The sequence below is a fragment of the Antechinus flavipes genome, chromosome 3 (assembly GCF_016432865.1).
Source record: "Antechinus flavipes isolate AdamAnt ecotype Samford, QLD, Australia chromosome 3, AdamAnt_v2, whole genome shotgun sequence".
Classification (NCBI taxonomy): domain Eukaryota; kingdom Metazoa; phylum Chordata; class Mammalia; order Dasyuromorphia; family Dasyuridae; genus Antechinus; species Antechinus flavipes.
Window position 1 is genome coordinate 84,681,594 of NC_067400.1, and position 15,338 is coordinate 84,696,931.

At 35.8% G+C, this 15,338-nt stretch overlaps 1 protein-coding gene across 1 annotated transcript in view; it reads right to left on the bottom strand.

Annotated features, from left to right (window-relative positions):
• LOC127557040 (aldehyde oxidase 2-like) overlaps nucleotides 1-15,338 on the bottom strand; it is a 111,609-nt gene that overhangs the window by 63,694 nt on the left and 32,577 nt on the right. The window contains 6 exon segments of the mRNA XM_051990523.1: nucleotides 11-103; nucleotides 2,092-2,272; nucleotides 6,982-7,166; nucleotides 8,273-8,382; nucleotides 9,211-9,304; nucleotides 10,306-10,457. Coding sequence (XP_051846483.1) covers nucleotides 11-103; nucleotides 2,092-2,272; nucleotides 6,982-7,166; nucleotides 8,273-8,382; nucleotides 9,211-9,304; nucleotides 10,306-10,457 — 815 coding nt within the window.

Genomic DNA, 15,338 nt, shown 5'->3' on the forward strand with positions numbered 1-15,338 from the left:
AACCACTGACTTGAAATTCTTGGACTCCTCTGGATACTGTGACAGGAAACTCTTCCAAAGCACTTAGGAACTTCTCTGAAATGTCAGGATATTGATGGCTATTCTGAAAGATGATTAAAAGATAAGGATATTAATTATGCTAATCAAGCTATACCATATTATCTCTCTGTTAATTACAAATTCTTGTACTATTTCCAGATAGAACTTGAAGAAGAAACTGACAGTGAAGGTTCTTTTAAATTACACCATTCCCCCTGGGGTTGAGCCTGACTTCATGTAGGACACATATCAAGGTCATGGGAAGTGCTAAATATCTGTGAGGAAAAAAAAAGGAAGGGATCCAGTCAATATCTGACACAGGCAACTTTCATTTTGCCTTGATGTTCTCAAATTCCTGGAATAACAGCCTTACATAACTGACTTTCATACCTCTCCCTCAATCCCTCATCCCCATTGGAAATTCATCCACTCAGCCTTGGGACTCCCCCTTGACTCTAAGCCATCTTGACTGGATGAGCGAGTCCATTCAGTCCACTAAATTTGGCTGGCTTCAGATCATGCTTCAGGTTCCATTTAACTGTCTTCCAGGACAGTACAACATCTTGCCATCTGTTTCAATGCTTTGTATGTATATACAACTTCCCTCCATCCCCATACTTTTCCAGTTCTTGTTCCGGGAACAATACTTAAATCAATATTACCTTTTTTTTTTTCTGGAAAGGCCATGACAGTTTAATGCCCTATGGCTCCATTCAATCTCTCTTGGAGTTCTACTCCAAGCTAAATTAATATAAAAGTCATTTAGTAAAATTGCAGAGAAACTCTGCTGCCTTCTCATATTCACTTAAAGCTTTAGCTGACTCATCATTCATACCTAACTTTGAATGGTTACACTAACCCAGTGGTGCAAAGGACCCAGGATCCAGGAAGTCTCACTGTAAGAAACTAATTCCAAATTCAGCATTCTTTCCACTGTACTATACTGCATCCCAACATACAAGTTTCCTTTCTATAATGCTTTCTTCCTCCTCTTATCTCTCTGTCTTTTCTGTCTATATTACATTCTCCAAAAGTCAAGTTTTCTCAGCCTTCCAAGGTGACATTTAGAAAATCTTATATGCTTAGTGCACTAATGAATTAGTGTGAGAAGGTTTCTTCCATTTGTTAAGAAGGAAGGAAAAAAGAAAGAAAGGAAGGAAGAAAAAAGAAAGAAAGAAGAAAGGGAGGGAGGAAAGAAAGAGAAAAGGGGGGAGGAAGGAAGGAAAGAAAGAAGGAAAGAAGTTAATATTCTGAATTTTAGTTAGTATAGTGGACAGTCTTTCTAGAGGAAGGATGCCTGGGTACTGATAAGAAGCAAGATCACAATTGAATACATCTTGGAAGGTAATGGTAGAAAAGCCTATAGGTATGTCAATATACTCACTGAGAGAGGGATCGTTATTATTTTCTTTAATTCTTGTAATATTTCCAGGTAGAACTTGAAGAGGAAACTGACAATAAGGGTTTTTTTAAATTCCACCATTCCTCCTGGGGTTGAGCCTGGGAGAGAGACTTCATCCAGGACCAACCTGTAAGCTTCATCCAGCATCAGTGCATTCCAGTGTCTGGTGAGAGGGGGAGGAAGGGGAAGAACAAACTAACTTGCTGTTTGATACAAATTATTTATTTAAATTTTTAAAATAATTTAGAATCACAATTTTGTTAGAACTTTTAAAAAAGAGAATATTGTTTAGTGTACTAGCCTTCTTCTGCTCTAAAAAATTAAGAGATATACGAATATATGATTAGAATTAATAGTATTGGAAAGACAGAGAGAGAAGGAGAGAGAGAGAAAAACAGAAAGAGAAATGGAGAAACAGGCAGAGAGAGAAACACACAGAGAGAAGCAGAGAGAGAGGGAAAGAAAGAGAAAAGGGGGGAGGAAGGAAGGAAGGAAAGAAGGAAAGAAGTTAATATTCTGAATTTTAGTTAGTATAGTGGACAGTCTTTCTAGAGGAAGGATGCCTGGGTACTGATAAGAAGCAAGATCATAATTGAATACATCTTGGAAGGTAATGGTAGAAAAGCCTATAGGTATGTCAATATACTCACTGAGAGAGGGATCGTTATTATTTTCTTTAATTCTTGTAATATTTCCAGGTAGAACTTGAAGAGGAAACTGACAATAAGGGTTCTTTTAAATTCCACCATTCCTCCTGGGGTTGAGCCTGGGAGAGAGACTTCATCCAGGACCAACCTGTAAGCTTCATCCAGCATCAGTGCATTCCAGTGTCTGGTGAGAGGGGGAGGAAGGGGAAGAACAAACTAACTTGCTGTTTGATACAAATTATTTATTTAAATTTTTAAAATAATTTAGAATCACAATTTTGTTAGAACTTTTAAAAAAGAGAATATTGTTTAGTGTACTAGCCTTCTTCTGCTCTAAAAAATTAAGAGATACACGAATATATGATTAGAATTAATAGTATTGGAAAGACAGAGAGAGAAGGAGAAAGAGAGAAAAACAGAAAGAGAAATGGAGAAACAGGCAGAGAGAGAAACACACAGAGAGAAGCAAAGAGAGAGGGAAAGAAAGAGAGAGAGAAAGAGAAAGAGGGAGAGAGAGAAGAGGAGAGGAGAAGAGAGGAGAGGAGAGAAGAGGAGAGAGAGAGAGAGAGAGAGAGAGAGAGAGAGAGAGAGAGAGAGAGAGAGAGAGAGATTGGGTCTATAACTTCATTAGCATAGGATATTCCTTGATGAGGAAACTCCCTCTACCAATATAGGCCAGTACCTTCTCTCAAATTTAAAGTTTTAGAAAGTTACCTACACAAAGCAATCCCAGCACTCTGTCTTTGGACAGAAAATGCCTTCTACATCCAGAAAAAGAACTATGAAGATTGAATGTAAATCAACATGCTATATTCACTTCTTTTTTCTGTTTTTTTTTTCTTCTCCCATGTTTTTTGCTTTTGTTCTGATTTTTCTCTACCAATATGATTCATAAAACAATATGTATTAAAAATAAATAAATGAATTAAAAAAATATTATCTAGAACTCACATGTGCAAAAAGGTTTGTAGCAGCCCTTTTTGTAATGGCAAGGGATTAGAAACTGAGAAGATGCCCATCAGTTGAAGAATGACTGAAGAAGTTATGGTATATAAATGGAATGGAATATTATTGTTCTATCAGAAATGATCAGCAGGATAATTTATTTCAGAAAGTCCTGGAGAAACTTACATGAACTGATATTAAGTGAAGTGACTAGAACCAAGAGAACATTGTACACAGCAACAACAAAATTACATGATAATCAACTCTGATGGACTTGGTTCTTTTCAACAAGAAGGTAATTCAGGGCAATTCCAATAGGTTTGTGATGGAGGGAGTCACCTGCATCTAGAGAGAGAACTATGGGGACTGAATGTGGATCACAACATAGTATTTTCACCTTTTGGTGGTTGTTGTATGCATGTGTATTTTTTTCTTTCTCATTTTTTCCTTTTTGGATCTGATTTTTCTTGTGCAGCATGATAAATGTGGAAATATGTTTGGAAGAATTGCACATATTTAACCTGTATTGGATTACTTATTGTCTAGCGAAAGGGGAAGGTGGAGAGGAAGGGAATAAAATTTTGATCACAAGGTTTTGCAGGGATGAATATTGAGGTATCTTTGTATGTATTTTGAAAAATAAAAAGCTATTGTAAAAACAAAAACAAAAAAGAAAATTACCTAGAGCAAAGTTTCCTAAACTATGGATTGTGACCCTATATGGGGTTGTGTAACTGAATGTGGGGATAATGAAGTTATGACTTATTATCAGCAAATATTTGATTTGTGTACCTATTTTATATGGGGTCACAAAAAAAAATTCTTAGATGAAAAGAGGTTGTGAGTGAAAAAAAGTTTAAGAGCCCTGATCTAGGAACCAAGAGGTTAAGTGACTTGCCCAGGTGGATTCAGTTAGTATGTATCAGAGACAGGACTTGATCTAAGATTGCCTTTCTCTATGCACACAGAAATAGCTATTGTGTATTTCTAGAGGGAACTTAGTCTGAATTCAAGATGGGAGTTGATTGTTGTTTGCAGAATGCATTGGAGGAGTCAAATGTAATGTGCATGTCAAAGGGGAGAAGAGGAGATAAGGGCCCACAATATCAATGTTGACCTAGCCTATTCACCTTGCCCTATTCCCAAAAGTTGGACTGGAGAGTTACTGATTTACTCAATAAATCATCGTTAGACCAAATTTCATCTAACATTAGTATAAAATAGCTAATATATCAATTTATTAATTTATATTTTATATTTATATATATTACAGATTAATTATATTATTCCTTCATCAGAACTACATAAGTCCAGTTGATTCTTATAATATGAGGGAGTTACTATGAATTTACTGCAAACACTGAATTAGCAAATATTGAATCAGTGCTCCTGAGGAAATACAGGGTTAAGTTCCTGTATAGCATTTATTTTAGCACTTTCCAGAGTGGTCTCATAAACAGGCCAATTTTTTCTTTTCTTTTTTTTCTGGATGTACCTTATTTATGGGGCAGTGACATGGCTCAGTGGATAAAATGCTGGGCCTTGAGTTAGGAAGTCCTAAATTCAAATCTGACCTCAAACAATTACTAACTGTGTAATCCTTTTTGCCTTAATTCCCTGGAGAAGGAAATGGCAAATCTCTCCAGTATTTTTGCAAGAAAACTTTATGGATTGTAGGGTCATGAAAAGCCAAACTTGACTGAACAACGATCACAATAACCCTATAGTAGACTGATTGTCATTGAACTCATGGCCAACAGCACCATAATGCATGCCTGAATGATGCTTATCCAGCTATATATTGTCTTTGTAAGGAACATCACAGCTTTCTTGCATTTAGGAATACTAGATAGCATTTTAGCACTGTGCTTGGGAGTCATTTTAAATAGCAAAATCACTAACAAATAACACAAAAATTGCAAAAACCGTGTAAGTAGACTTTTAAAGGGTCACTTGTTGTCAGGAAGAGATCTGAAATAAGAAGCAGAGCATTTCCTTGTTCAACCTCATCTGAAAACATAATCTAAGATTGCCTTTCTCTATGCACACAAAAATAGATATTGTGTATTTCTAGAGGGAATTCAGTCTGAATTCAAGATGGGAGTTGATTGTTGTTTGAAGAATGCATGCACTCTGCACATGTTTATTTATGAAAGATGCTGAAAGAACCCCAAGTTCTGATTTTGGGGTTGTAAGTAAATTTTAGTGAATAGGTAAATTCACAAATAATGATAATCTGCTGGATATATTCTCATTTTATATATTGCTTTTTTGGATTTTTTCTAGTAGTTTACTACTAGCTCTATGTTATTAGCTTAACATTCAAGACCTGTTATAGTCTGACCCTGTAGTAGCCATTGTTCTAGCCAAATTAGACTTTTTTCTTCTTTGAACACATCCCACACTTTCTCAACTACCTATAATGTTTATTTTTTACCTATAATGTCCTTCCTCTTATCTTAATCAGTTAAAGCAGTTGTTAAAGTCCAGATCAAATGTCACTTCTTCCCCAAAAGCTTCCCTTATCCCTCTCAAGTGTGTATGTCTGCTGAGTGACAACATAAAGGGGAGGGGGAGAGAATGTTTCTCTCCTCCCTTTCCCCATAGCCCTTTGTATCTTTCTAATGAGTCAAGTTGTCCTTATATCATGGTGTTATATATGTATGTTTTATTCTCTACTGGTTCTTTGAGGACAGGGATTGTCTTGATTATCTTTAATAGTAACAATAATCAACAAGTAGAGTTTTAATATTTGCAAGATACTTTATACAGATTTATATTAGTTTTAATAGTTTAAAACTGCACCAAGACTTTTGGAACATCTGGTTTATATCATCAGTGTTTGATCATCCCAACAATCTTGTGATGCAGAATCACAGCAACTTTAAATTGAGAGCTGGAAGAAACTTCAAAAATGGTGCATCAAGTCCAAACTTTATATTGTATAATTGAGTAGACTGATTCCTGGAGAGATAAAATAACTCCTCTAAGATAGTAAGGGTAGAGTCAGGATTTAAACCCAAGACTCTAAATTCAATATTCTTTTCCAGCACTAGGGAGTCTCTTTCCTTAACTACCATATAAATACTTGATTTGGGTATTTTTTCCATTTTACAGATGATGAAACTCAGGCTCAGAAAAGTTTCTTGCCCTTTGACAAGGTCAAATAGCTAGTAAGTATTGGATGCAGATTTGAACCTTAACTCTGAGTTCAATAATTTCTCCCTACACTATTACTCACGTTTCTTTGTCTTTTTATCTCCTGCAGTGCATAGTTTATTGTTTAACTGTGTCTAACTCTTCAGAGTTGGCAGAGATACTGGAATGGTTTACCATTTCCTTCTCCAGCTCATTTTTACAGATGAGGAAACTGAGGCAAAGTTAAGTGACTTGCTCTGAGACCTAGTAAGTGTCTGAGACTAGATTTGAACTTTCTTTCTCCAGGCTTGGTGCTCTATTCACTACACCACCTAACTGACCCTCCTGATACATATATAGTTGAGACTAAATAAAAGTGTCAAATTGAGTCAAAACATTGACTATATATTGGTAGAGAATTTTTATGGATACTTTGTATTTAATAAGTGGTTAAAATGTAATAAATATAAGAGCTCTGAATAGAAAGTTAAGTTCATCCTTATATTATAGTCACAAAATGACAACTTACTGATGATGATTGGAACATGGCATAGTGGAGAGAGTGGGTGTGGCCCTAGTGTCAAAGGAATTGGGTTCAAATCTTAGACCTATCACTTACTACCTATGTCATTTTAGGCAAGTCATTTATCTTTTTAGGTCTAATCTGTAAAAAAAAAAAAAAAAAAAGGAGGGGGTTGATTACATGGATTCTAAAGTCTCTTCTAGCTCTATGTGTATCAACCTGTGATTGTTTTTACATCATTTGTTATTGCTGAAGCTGTTCTATTTCACAATAAGGACACATGGTACCTTCCTAGGAGCTGCTGGCAGGATTTCTGCGCGCTGATGGTGGTGGATCCTATGCCTCCGTAGAAAATGCTAAGCCCTTCAATGATGTCTGTGCATTCTTTAAAAAGGACTCTCATTCCACAGGTAACATCAGGGAAAGCATTTTGCTGGCACTGGGCCTGTCTGAATGCTGCCACAAATTCCCACTGTAGAAACAAAACAAGTTGGGATTTTTAGATATGTCAAAGAGAAAAAGTGCAGTTTAGAGTTTTTTAGTTCTAAGAATTGCTCAGCCGCAACCAAGTGAACAATAATAGCAACTATCATTTATGTAGAGCTCTAATGTTAACACAACACTTTACTTATATTACATTTGTTTGATCTTCACAAGATCTCTCAGATATAGATGGCACATAGTAGGTACTTAATAGATGTTTAGTGATTGATTGATGTAAATGCTACTATTATTTCCATTTTACAGATGAAGAAACAGGCTGAGAGAGATTAAGTCACTTGCCCAGGGTTATATAGCTAAGTATCTAAGGTGAGATTTGAACTCAGGTTCACCTGACTTTAGAGAGATTCTATTGCCTTCTCTTATTTACTCAATGTGGTGACCAGTGCATCACAAAGATACTTGGACAATCGATGTACTGTATATTACAATGTCAATGGTCATGTTATTCCTCAGCACAGAATGCTATTAAAACAAATTCTAGGAAACAGCTTCAATTGTATTAACATTCTCAAGTATATATTATAGATAGACATGATTGACAGAGAGTTGGATTTGGAGCCAAGAGGTCCTGGATTCAAATTCTTCCACTGATATATCTATGATTGTATGATCCTGGCTTAAGATCTTAGAAAACATAGTGAATTCATGTACACACACACACACACACACACACACACATATACATATATATATATCTGAATTGTTTACTTTGATCAGTCAGAATATGCTGTTAATAAGGCTAAACAATATATTTGTTCTCCATATGGACCAATTTCCACTAGGAACCTTATTGTATAACAAGATGCTATCCTTTTAATCATTGTCTCAAAAATGCATGAGGCAGGAGAATATGGATAGATTTTTTTCATACCTACTGGTCCCAAATCAAACCCCAATTGTTTGCACTTGTGACTATGGCCATTTTGTACTGGGGTAATGCCTGATATGAGATGACACATGACTGTGATTTTATTCCAGAGTTGTTCTTCTTTCTGCCTAATTCGGTTTTCCCAAAAAAAAGATGAGATCAAAGTTTGTTAAGAAAATTCAAAAAAATGATCCCCTATTTCTTACTTTATCAGAGTGAGGTATGTGCACAGATTCCAAAATTTCCTCAGGTTTCAGGTCTGCATCTTCCAGGCCAGCAAGAAATTGTTCATTTAAAGGAATCTGACGTCTTCCTTCTGATGAGGAAAGCAACATTATTTTTTTTTCAAGAGTAGGGACAATTAAAAGAACATGCACATGTCAACTGTAAAAAGGAACAGTACCTTAAAAGCTTCCTTGATACTATCAATCAGTGATAATTATTTCCCATGAACTTCATAGAGCACTTAATTTTAATTTCTTATATTAGCATAGACTATGCTATATTATTTTATATCACAGTTTCCTGTTTATTATGTCATAATCTTAGATGAATCAAAATTGTATGTGATCCAAAGGTTAAGGAAAGATACATATGTATATGATTTATCCAACTATCTAGATTGTAAGCTTTATATTGTTCAGTCATTATCTGTCTGTCTATCTATCTATCTGTCTATCTATCTATCTATCTAGCTAGCTATCTAGCTATTTATCTATTTCATCCCTGGCTTATATGAAAAGAATAAGATATAGGAGGAATGCATAGTCTCTTATTTCTTTCACTGCACTCTTTGTAACGATCCTTGCTTATCTTACTAAGGAGTGACCACTAAATGTATTCTGAGTGTGGTGAAGAAAGCTATTCATTCACTCCCACAAAGGATTCAAAGCTTTCTACTGCATGTTACTTTAGTTTTGTATGGAGGAAACAATTAGAACTAGACTTTTTCCTCCTCCTCTTTCTCTTCCTCCACTTCTTCCTCTTCCTCCTCTGCCTCCTCTTTCTTTTCCTCTTCCTCTTTCCTCCCCTTTCCCTCTTCCTCCTTTTTCTCCTCCTCCCCCTCTTCCTCCTTTTTCTCCTCCCCCTCCTCTTCTCCTTTTAAAACTGGACTATTGCTTTACTCAGTTGTATTATATCTTACCTTTGGAGATCAGATTGAGGGTGGCATTTCCCACAGCCAGAATTGGATTGAGATCTGAATAGCCATGGCGGTTTATGATGTGTCCTCCTAGAGACTAATATAAGGAAAATTGTTTTCTCAGTTTCAGTCACTTAACTAGATCATATTTTTATATACACACCCACACCAACATATATGTATGAGCACAGGGGCTTTAAAATTATTTATTGAATTGAAGTTGTAGCTTAAAAGTTGGTTCTTCTCTTTTGTTTAGAAAAGGTTCAACAAGAGTCCAATTTAGTTAAAAAAGAACTGGCTCTAAGAATCTTAAGACTGCTCTTTGACATTCAGGCCTCAGTTTCTTCTCCTTCCCATTTTCTCATCTGTACAATGCTCTAGATTAAAGTGCTTTTTGTTTCTTAAAGGCTATGATTCTTAGAGCAACTGAGCCCTTTGTTTAGTTACCATAGGAGGGAAGCAAGTGACAGTGTGAATACACCCACCCCTTTCATTGCCTGGTTTGAATTTAGAGGGCCCCTTTAAGGAGTGACATTATGGCATAATCTCTGTGCTGATCTTAGTACATAAAGATTAGAGACCTAAGCAGCACAGATGCTTGTCTAATTAGCTTTGTACATACAAAGATCTATTACATGATTTCACATTGCCTATCAAAAATGACCAGCCCCTTTGTTTTGTTTGACTATGTTTTTTTTGCTACAAGGATTTTTTTTTTTCTTCTTGGCTTTTAATTAGAGGGAGGGAGGGAAAGTTAACACTAGTGATGGGGGGAGAGGGAAGAGGGGAAAGACAGTCACTGTTTTAAAATGTGCAAAACAGAAGAAAGTTCAGAAGGAAGCATAGATAAGAGGGATAGTTTTGAAAGTAATGTGTGGGATTATTATATATTTTTTTTAAAATTCAGTAAGTCAAAGAAGCTAGGTGGTGCAGCCCTGGAGTCGGGTGGATCTAAATTCAAATTTGGCCTCAGACAGTTGACATTTACTAGCTGTATCACTTGTGGGCAAGTCACTTAACCCTGACTGCCTGAAAAAAAAGGCAAGTAGTAGGAAATTCATTTCACAATTTTCAACCCTCTTGTTGTGTGGAACCTACAGCCATGTTCCTTATCTGCTGTCCGGCCAAACTTTTCAAGTGCTTCACGAGACCCCGATATGTTCGTGTTTTTTCCTCTGGAAGCCTGGAGACTTCATCTGCCAGTATTTGCATCACCTGATCCAGGCTGCACCCAGCACCTATTGTCAGTCCTAAAAGCAAATTATTTTCATCAGCAAGATATAAGCATTGATTAAAAAAAATTTAAATGTTGGAGATCATTTCACTCAAACCCTCTATTTCAAATAAGGAAACTGAGACCCAAAGAGGCTGTAACTTGCCTGGAGTCACACAGCAAATTAATTGCATCACTGAGATTAGAACTCAGCTCTCCTGACTCTCAGCCCAGTTCTCTTTCTGCTTTCCCAGGCTGGGTCATGCACAGCTGTCACCTGATAAATATAGGGCTTAAAATCAGATAGTGTTTAATGGGTGATAAATAAAGATCACACAAGTGTGAACTTTGTGGTAACTTGTTTTAGAGGCAAAATATTTCAAGAGGCATGTTTTTCAATATACACCCAAATAGATATAGTTTTATTTCCTGATTTTGGAACCTGTGTGCATTTTTAATATAGTAAGTTCTATTTTAACTTCCATCAACAAGTTCAAGTATTCAGATACATAATCAAGAAAAATGATTATAATGTCTCTAAAGGACTGTCATTTTTAAAAAAGTTTGTTTTAAAAACAAAAACAAAAAGCTCACTTTGCTTTAACAAAGTGGTATCAATCATCTTATATTACAGAAATACAACTCCTGAACTTCTTTCTGTATAATTATCTAGGTTTTGTTGCTGTTATTATTGTCCCTATTTATATTGTTATAGTCAGGATATAGATTGTCACTTTACTCCCTCACTTTTCATATAAGTCTTTCCTTATTTCTTTTTATTCTTTGAATAATCCTAACTCACCTTAATTTGGACTCTGTCCTTGGGAAACTGGGTTCCCGTCGTTTTTTACTTATCTTGCATGGAACTAGACAATTGTATCAGTTCCCATCCATTTCCAAACCATGTTGCCCATATACATGCTTCTGGCTTTCTCCCTCTTTACCTTTCCTTAAGTATTCTCCTTCTCATTCTCCACTTCCCAACTCTATCTTCCTTTTATGGACTAGATAGTTGCTGACGTCTACTTGCAGATTCCCCCCACTCCCCCCACATTGTAACTACATTCTATGGAATTTACTTTGGTATTGGATATTTAAAGAGAAAATCAAAGAATTGAAATTTTTGATGTGAAAAATATAATAGAGAACCAATGGAAAAAACAGAGGATTGCTTAGTAGTAGTAAAGACCTATTTGATAATAGCTAACAATAAGTTGTAATGAGCCTATCTATTCAGATATTAAAAAGAGCTTAAATAAAGTTTTCCTTAAACACTTCATCATTTTTAATTCATATTTTTATGATTTATTATCATATTTTTAAATTCAGAGATAGAATTTGGAACTCAAACTAAAAAAAATTGAAAATTGTTTTAACATGTAAATGGGAAACTAGAAAATATAAACAATATTTTATTACTTTATGTGAACTTTTAAGTTCACGTAAATGAAATTATTGTTTGGTAGTCTTTTGGTTAATCTGCTAAGCATGGGTGATCAAATTCAGTTATTCAAATGAAGTAATCCATTCTGGGTTCTGAGTTGTGCCACTTAGTTGTCTCTACTTCCCTTTGGCAAAATTCTTTTTGTGTACATTCACGTTCATTTTTTCATAATTACTAATACCCTTTTGATTGGGTTCTATTGAAAATGAGGTATGGTTCTTGCTAGTGTGACAAAGTATTCTTTCTCTTACTTGTACCATGGAAACCACTAGAGGTCATCCATACTTTAATTTTGGGGACTTTATACCAAAAATAGTTCCATAAAGATGACTTCCATAAAGGTATAAGAATAATAGCTCACAATAATATAGGCCCTTATGGTTTACAGTTCTGGTTGGGGGCCTTTCAATGTAGTTTAACTTGGACCTATGTGGATACAATCTAAGAAATTTATTATTATCATTAAAATCCTAGACAGACCAATATTCAGCATTAGAGTGACTATTATTCTTTTTCATTACATTATTGGTTTCTTAAGGTCAGAGACTGCAAGCTTTCACTTAATTTGCTTTTTCTCATGATGTCTAAATCAGTGACCTACTGATGGGTGGGTCATGATGGATCAATAGTCTTTGCTCATTCTTGGTTCTTTGCCATGTTTCTAATTTTACAAATAATAGAATGTCAGGGGGTATTTTTTTTTCCTCAGCTCACAGCAGCATCCAGTACCCTTGGCACTTAAAGTTGGGCCTTAGGATGAGAATCATGAGTGACCACGGAATTATTAAAGCTTCAAGCCAGGAATGATCTCAGTATCTGAGGAGGGGGTGGAATACAGGGAAAATTTTGCCCTATCTCAGCAGCAAATATTGGATTTAAGTAGGGCCCTTTCTATTAGTCACTTTTGTCTTTAGAAAAGAGACTTTAATACTTATGGGTGTCAGGGATGTCTTTAACAAAAGCTAACCCAGGGGCAGAGCCAAGATGACAGAATAGTAGGAAGAAGTACAGTCAAACATTCCCCTTACAAGACCTTCAGATATACCTAAAAATGTACAAGACCAAGTCATGATCAGGAAATCTGAGGAAAAAAAAATCACAGTGAGTCATATTTACAGCTCAGCTCTTCAAAGAGAAAGAGATAGAGAGGTCTGTGAAGATGGGGGTCTAGCTAGGAATAATAGCATGGCACATTCTAGTGCAGGGATTTGCTGTGCATGAGAACAAAAGGCTGTTCTAGATCCAGCACAGAAAGGTGTGATCTTGTCTAGAATATAAGAATAGTTTCCAAATGGAAGCTCTGTTACTCACTACTCTGTTCTGAGTCATAGATTCTAGGTGACTAAGTGGGAGATTTTCACCTAGAGATGGCATTCCAGGGGGAGGAATGTTGTGGATCCTAGGCTGCGTGCGTACTGAGCAGGAAACAAATTCAGAAGCAAGTAGAAGCTAGGTTGATTACTTATAAGCCCCGGAACAGAGTGGATTTCATTTCCAGCCTCCAGACCAATCTAATGCCTGTAGAAGAATAGCCAGGGCCAGAAATCCCAGACCAAAGGGAAGCTTACATTTCTGTCACTCAGAACCTGCAAAGGTTTCCACTTGACTGGTTGTTTCTGAGTCCAGCAGTAGATTTTGGTAGTTTATCTGGGACAAGCCAACAGATGCATTTCTCAGACTCAAACCCAGACTTGTAGAGTTCAGACCAGGAGGGCAGTGATCAAAGTTGGCCCTGAATTAGACTATTTTTGGAGCCCTGGAAGTGGTCAGGTCCTAGCCTCAGCTGTGTCTGAGATCCTTACGTGCTAGGTGTCACAGTGAATAAAGTGTTGGACCTGCATTCAGGAAGCCCCAATTTCAAATCCTGACTCAAACACTAGCTATGTGACTCTGGAAAAGTTTTTTATTTTCTGTAAAATAGGGATAATAGCTGCATTTACTTCCCAGGATTGTTATGAGGATAAAATGAGGTAAATTATAATATGCTTTGCAAGTCTTAAAATGTTATGTAAATATTAGTTATTATGGAATAACACAAAATTTAATATTTTAAGCAAGCAGCAGTGAGGGTGTAAGCTCAACCCAGACGTTCCTTCTAGAAGTTCACAGTGTATAACATGAAGTCCAAAGTCAGGAGTTAGGTTAGAAGAATGAGCAAACAAAAAAAGAATATATGTATATAGCTATCATGGTGGATACATGCAATTTACAGATTCAAGAGAGTGATTCTAAAACATTTACAAAGCCTCAAAGAAATAGATAACTTGGGCACAAGTTCACCTAGAATTCCTAGAAGAAGTAAAACAATAATTTAAAAAATTAGATATATTTTTATAAATGAAGTGAGGCAAGAAGAGGAATAAATTGAAAAGAAATAAAAGTTATGAAAATAAGAATTGGAAATGGGATTAATAGCTTGACACATTATTCAAGTTACAAAACATGCTCAAGCAATATTCCCTGAAAATTAGAATGAACCAAATAGAAACGAAGGACTCCATGAGAAAATTAGAATGGACCAAATAGAAGCTCTATGAGAAATTAAGAACTATTAAAAGAAAGTCAAAAGACTGAAAAGGCCTGGACTGAATTGATGGCCATGCAAATAGAGAGATGTAGACAAATGTGTAGGATGTTTTAGAGAGAGAATCTACAAATCTTGACAACTGACAACTGGGGGCAGGGGAGAAGTGAATGGTCCACGATCATTCCAAGGTAGTGAAATGGAAGGAGGGTAGTACTGTTGATTGAAATAGAGAAACTAGATATAATGGATTTAGGGAGAAAGGTAATAAATTTTTCACATGGTCAATTTGAAGTGTTTATCACGCATTCAGTTTTAAATGTCCAATAGGTGATTGTTGATGTTGAATATGTAAATTTGTGAGTCATCTGCACAGAGATGATGATTGAATTCACTGGGGTTGATGAGGTTGCCAAGAGAAATTGTTCAGACAGAGATGAGAAGAGTCCCCAAAACAGAGCCTTGGATAACAGCCACAGTCAAGGATGGAATATGTTTGATGAGTCTGCAGAAGAGCTGGAGGAGAAGGAATCTTCATAAAAATAATGGCACGTGAACTAAGTCTTGAAAGAAGATGACTGAGTGGAGAAGGGAGATTGCTATAGTAATTCTTTTTTAAAGGAAAAGATGACTGACTGACTGACAACTATTGCCTATAAAAGAGAAGGTAAAAAATCAACAGTGGGAAGACTGATGTTACAAATATGATTTAATCTGTAAAGGGAGCAGCAGCAGAGTACACTAGAGAAGACATTTAAATGTTCTTTAGATTCACCAAAGCCACCCGGGATTTTTTTTTAAAACTTTATTCCTATTGAGTTTATTTTATACACACACACACATACACACACACATATGTATATATATACATATACATATGTATATGTATATATATACATATATATATATATATATATATATATATATATATATATATAAAATTATTTCTC